Source organism: Lipotes vexillifer, unplaced genomic scaffold, assembly GCF_000442215.2.
Source record: "Lipotes vexillifer unplaced genomic scaffold, Lipotes_vexillifer_v1.1 scaffold50, whole genome shotgun sequence".
In the NCBI taxonomy this organism is placed as follows: domain Eukaryota; kingdom Metazoa; phylum Chordata; class Mammalia; order Artiodactyla; family Lipotidae; genus Lipotes; species Lipotes vexillifer.
Genome location: NW_006784763.1, coordinates 4,691,689 through 4,697,501, shown reverse-complemented (window position 1 = coordinate 4,697,501; position 5,813 = coordinate 4,691,689). Strand labels below are relative to the sequence as shown.

The 5,813-nt window shown below is 40.2% G+C and overlaps 1 protein-coding gene across 1 annotated transcript; it reads left to right on the top strand.

Annotated features, from left to right (window-relative positions):
* Window positions 1–3,777: 3,777 nt before the first annotated feature.
* LOC103088553 (transcriptional enhancer factor TEF-1-like) lies at window positions 3,778–5,071 on the top strand. The gene is made up of 3 exons (XM_007456991.1): window positions 3,778–4,017; window positions 4,076–4,488; window positions 4,663–5,071. The coding sequence occupies exons 1-3, from the start codon at window positions 3,778–3,780 to the stop codon at window positions 5,069–5,071; spliced, it is 1,062 nt and encodes a 353-aa protein (XP_007457053.1).
* Window positions 5,072–5,813: the final 742 nt, after the last annotated feature.

The following is a 5,813-nucleotide window of genomic DNA, read 5'->3' as shown; positions in this document are numbered from 1 at the left end:
GCAGCTTTGGAGAAGAGTTTTGAAAAGCTTTTCAATTAATTACAAAGTACTACCCAAATGATAGATATAATTAGAATCTCAGGAGACTCAGAAACACCATAAAAATAGTGGTATGTTAGAGTTCTTATAAGTGGTTTCTATTTTCAGTGACTAACTTCTACTTTGCGGATTTTGGACGTACATAGTAAAATAGGGAAAAATGTAGGAGAAACAGTAAATAACCAATATTGCTTGATCTTGGATAGCTGACATCTATCCAATTATCATAATCAATACATATTCTAAATTTAGCATTATCATAATTAAAATGTATTCTAAATTTTCTGAGCAAATGCTTCCAAGAATCCTACCAGGTATTTGCAAATTATTAGTCTATCTATTAGTATACTGGAATTGTTTTTTAAATATTCAGCATGTAATACCTGAAACTATTAGCTTGAAAATTAAACTTATTCATAATGCTTGTAAGCACAGGCTTTTAGTACTCAACAAAAAGTTAAGAAAGCTGTAAAGTTTCCAAATTGGAAAAACATAAATGGTTCAAGAGTCCTTTTGTCCATTTAGACATCTAAAATTCATGAAGCAGACACAACTAGCTTAGATATTTAAAAAAATCTAATCTCTTCAATTACATCTAGTTTTGCTCATTAATCTAGAAATCATTTTACTTGTCTACCTAAAGATCAAGGGACATAATTATGAAAGGAACCTTCACTTTATTTCTATTGGAAAAGAATGTCTTAAATTAGATGAAATAGATATCTTTTTCAAGTAAAGTATAATAAGAAAAATAGTGTGTTATGCATGACAAAAAACCCCAAAATTTAAAATTTAAAGACTAAAAGATAAATAAAACTGGATAATTGAGCCAAAAATAAAGGACCAGAGACTATTTCTTGGCTGTTTCCCCAGTGAAGAAAATTAGTGCTCCGAAGATGGAACTGAGTACAATAATTTCTTGTCAGGCTATCAGAAATATCTTCTCAAAGCGTTTTATTTTGTTTTATTTTGTGTCTACACTGAGACTCTTTCATTCATATTTGACGCTTTCCTCTTATTTACTCTTCCCTTTTTCTCCCTTTGTGCAATGCACTTTAGAGAATGTGTGTGTTAACTCAAAATGATTGACTTGGTGAAACTGTACTGGGCCATATTTTATGGATTTTGTTTTTTAATTTTATTGAAGTATAGTTGATTTACAATGTGTTAATTTCTGCTATATAGCAAAATGATTCAGTTATAAATATATATACATTTTTTCATATTCTTTTCCATTTTGGTTTATCACAGGATATTGAATGTAATTTCCTGTGTTACACAGTAGGACCTTGTTGTTTATCCGTTGTATATATAATAGTTTGCATCTGCTAACCCCAAATTCCCACTCATACCCTCCCCTAGCCCACCTCTCCGTTGGCAACCACAAGTCTGTTCTCTATGTCTGTGAGTCTGTTTCTGTTTCATAGATAAGTTCATTTGTGTCATATTTTAGACTCCACATATAAGTGATATCATATGGTGTTTGTCTTTCTGACTTACTTCACTTAGTATGATAATCTCTAGATCCATCCATGTTGCTGCAAATGGCATTATTTCATTCTTTTTATGGCTGAGTAATATTCTATTGTATATATACCAGGTCTTTTTTATGCAGTCATCTGTCAGTGGACATTTAGGTTGTTTCCATGTCTTGGCTATTGTAAATAATTGGATCATATTTTATGGAAGGTAGTGGAATGACTCATCTAGGAAAGATATACAGAAATCCCTGCAGGGGAAGGGGACTGGTGCAAGGAAAGCACTGAAAGCAATATTGATGGAGAACAGAAGGAGGGAGTAACAAGATGAAGTGGGGACTATCAGCTAGGGCCAGAACATGCAGGGCCTGGACACTACTCTATGAGCAATGAACAATGCCTTTTAAGTATAGCATTTAGGGTGACAGGATCAAACTTGTGATTTATAAGGTCTCATTCTTGGGGAGACATATCTTTTGGAGACCATGAAGCTATGCTTAGGAAAGGAGGCAATAGTAGAAATTAGAAGCATAGAGGGCTATTTCTGAAGACTAGTAGAGAGATATCAATGATTTGAATGGGGAGATAGAGAGAAGTTGGTATATTTTAGGTATATTGGACGTTATAACACCAGGATTTTTCAATGGGACAGAGCTTGTTGCAAAGGAGAGTATGATTCTAAGCTATACGTAACAGCTTTCTGACAGTGGCCCTCCATGGATAGTAATAACTATGAGGACTCTGAAGTTTGTGTTTCCAAGTCAAAACACTGTTCATAACCTCCAACTCCTGTATGTAACAGGTTACTCAACATCTATAGTTAGCTGTCTCACAGTTATCTTGAATTCATTTAATATATACTGAACTTGTGGTCTTTAACCTATTATTATCCCCCCCCTTTTTGGTGAGGATTAAATGATATTTATTTATTTTGTACTTAACATAGAGTAAATATGCCTTCCCCTTGATTTACTATGACCAAGTATAGTTGTCCCTCTGTATCCCTGGGGATTTGTTCCAGGAGTCCGCTCAGATACCAAAATTCAAGGATGCTCAAGTCCCTTATATAGAATGTTGTAGTATTTGCATACAACCCACACACATCATCCTGTATACTATTTTAAAATTTAAAGTATAGTTTATGTACAATATTATGTGTTACAGATGTACAATACAGTGATCCACAATTTTTAAAGATATTATATTTATTGCTCTTACAAAGTATTGGCTACATTCCCTTCATTGTACAATATATCCTTGTAGCTTATTTTATACACAATAGTTTGCACCTTTTAATTCCCTACCTCTATCTTGTCCCTCTCAGCTTCCCTCTCCCCGCAGACTCACAGATATAGAGAACTAACCACTAGTTTGTTCTCTATATCTGTGAGTCTGCTTCTTTTTTGTTATATTCACTAGTTTGTTTTATTTCTTAGATTCCACATATAAATGATATCATACCTAAATGTAAGAACAGAAACCATAAAACTCCTAGAGGAAAACATAGGCAGAACACTCTTCGACATAAATGATAACAATATTATTTCCTTCGTAGTGATCCCTGTTTTAGTACAATATTCCCTCTCCAAACTGCACCCGTCTTGACTGCCTTCACTTATATGAGAATAGAGAGAAGATCAAATTCTTTTTTTCTTTTTGCTATTAAAATTCTCAAGGCGGCTGGAGCCCAGCCAAGCCTCTGCAGCTGCTGCCGCGGGCGCCCACCAAACACTTTGCAGACTCGCTTCCACCCTGCGGGCCAGTCTGCGCTGCGGGGCCCGGGCTCAGGGCAGCCGCATTCGGGAACAGGCCATGCAGTGAAGCCCCCCCACCCCGTCCACCTTTGCCCGGAGACGCGGGCAGCAGCCCAGTACGTCCAGCCGGCCCAGGGGCAGGAGCAGCGCTGGGGGCGGGGGAGGGTGGCCCAGCCCGGGGACTGGGAGCCGGGCTCCGAGCTGAAGGCGGAGGAAGTGGCGCCGAAGTTTGCCTCGGACTCACCGGGCGCTGCGGCGGCAGCACTGTTGCTGCCGCCGCCGCTGCTTCATTGCACGTTCATGAGGAAAATTTTTAGGAGTCAACAGAAACATTGTGCCCAAAAAAGACTGAGTCGCAGTTACCACCAAACCCTGGAGTAGACTCTCCCTGGAAAACTTCCCTTCGGTTTATTTTCTTGAAAAGACTCCAGGCCTTCTGCTTGGAAAATCCAACCGCCAAAATTGAGCCCAGCAGCTGGGGCGGCAGTGAGATCCCTGCCGAAAACATGGAAAGGATGAGTGACTCTGCAGATAAGCCCATTGACAATGATGCAGAAAGGGTCTGGAGCCCCGACATTGAGCAGTGCTTTCAGGAAGCCTTGGCTATGTGTCCACCATGTGGGAGGAGGAAAATCATCTTATCAGGTGAAGGCAAGATGTATGGTAGGAATGAATTGATAGCCAGATACATCAGACCCATGACTGGGAAAACGAGGACCAGAAAACAGGTGTCTAGTCATATACAGGTCTTAGCAAGAAAGTAAGTTCGAGAAATTCAAGCCGCCATTGAGGTGTCACATTCAGGTTCTTGCCAGAAGAAAATCTTGTGATTTTCATTCCAAGCTAAAGGATCAGACTGCAAAGGATAAGGCTCTGCAGCACATGGCCGCCATGTCGTCAGCCCAGATCGTATCAGCCACTGCCATTCACAGCAAGCTGGGGCTGCCAGGGATTCCACACCCCACCTTCCCAGGGGCGTCGGGGTTCTGGCCGGGAATGATACAAATAGGACAGCCTGGATCCTTACAAGACGTCAAGCCCTTCGTGCAGCAGGCGTACCCCATCCAGCCAGCGGTCACAGCCCCCATTCCAGGGTTTGAGCCTGCGTCAGCCCCAGCTCCCTTGGTACCGGCCTGGCAGGGCCGCTCCATTGGCACAACCAAACTCCGCCTGGTGGAGTTCTCAGCTTTCCTCAAACAGCAGCAAGACCCAAACTTGTACAACAAACACCTATTCGTGCACATCGGGCATGCCAACCATTCTTACAGTGACCCATTGCTCTAATCAGTGGACATTTGTCAGATTTATGACAAATTTCCTGAAAGGAAAGGTATCTTAAAGGAACTGTTTGGAAAGGGCCTTCAAAATGCCTTCTTCCTCGTAAAATTCTGGGCTGATTTAAACTGCAGTATTCAAGATGATGCCGGGGCTTTTTACAGCGTGACCAGTCAGTATGAGAGTTCTGAGAATATGACAGTCACCTGTTCCACCAAAGTTTGCTTCTTTGGGAAGCAAGTAGTAGAAAAAGTAGAGACGGAATATGCAAGGTTTGAGAATGGCCGATTTGTATACCAAACAAACCGGTCCCTGATGTGTGAATATATGATCAGTTTCATCCACAAGCTCAAACACTTACCAGAGAAATATATGATGAACAGTGTTTTGAAAAACTTCACAGTTTTATTGGTGGTAACAAACAGGGATACACAAGAAACTCTCCTGTGCATGGCCTGTGTATTTGAAGTTTCAAATAGTGAACATGGAGCACAGCATCACATTTACAGGCTTGTAAATGACTAGCCATGGTTATTTATATATATAGATATCTGTATATACACACACACGTGTGTGCGCACACACACTCTCTATGATCGAACGACTGACTGTAAACCTCACCACGCAGGTGTGCTGCCTTGGCCCTGAGGTCACCCCAACTTTTCTAAATCATGTTTGAGTGAAGTCATTTTTTCATGTGTTCATACTCATTGTAGCTGTGAAGTTCTTGTACCGTTGTAAAAAGAGAAATCAAGTTGTTTCTGTGTGTTATTCAGATCCATGGCCCACAGTTCCTCAGAAAGTTGAACCTTAAGAACCCGTCTGTGTTTGCAGAGACCTGTTTCTCGTTGTGGTAGAAAAAAAAATTGACAGAGCATTTACCATTGGACATTTACTGCCTTTATACAAATGTATTAAGTGTTTTTTTTTTCAACATAAAAATCTTGTTTTAAGATACAAGTAAAATCAATCTTTAAATATAAATGTAAATTAGTACACAAAACTAAGAATCTTTAGACTTATCTTTGTAACAAATTAGGGTGGAAGTTATGAAAGAACGTAATTCACTAAATTATTTTTTAAACGAAACTTTTCCTTCTTTTTGAAACCAACATTAAAATATAGCCTTAAAAAATGCTTGGTGGGCTTCCCTGGTGGTGCAGTGGTTGAGAGTCTGCCTGCCGATGCAGGGGACACGGGTTTGTGCCCCAGTCCGGGAAGATCCCACATGCCACGGAGCGGCTGGGTCTGTCCGTGAGCCATGGCC

Excerpts from the sequence above, each read along its gene's own strand:
- LOC103088553 (XM_007456991.1), top strand. The coding sequence starts at position 3,778 with ATGGAAAGGATGAGTGACTCTGCAGATAAGCCCATTGACAATGATGCA. Across the intron at positions 4,018-4,075 it reads AGGTGTCTAGTCATATACAG|GTTCTTGCCAGAAGAAAATC; the intron begins GTCTTAGCAAGA and ends TGTCACATTCAG. Across the intron at positions 4,489-4,662 it reads CAGCAGCAAGACCCAAACTT|GGCTGATTTAAACTGCAGTA; the intron begins GTACAACAAACA and ends CGTAAAATTCTG.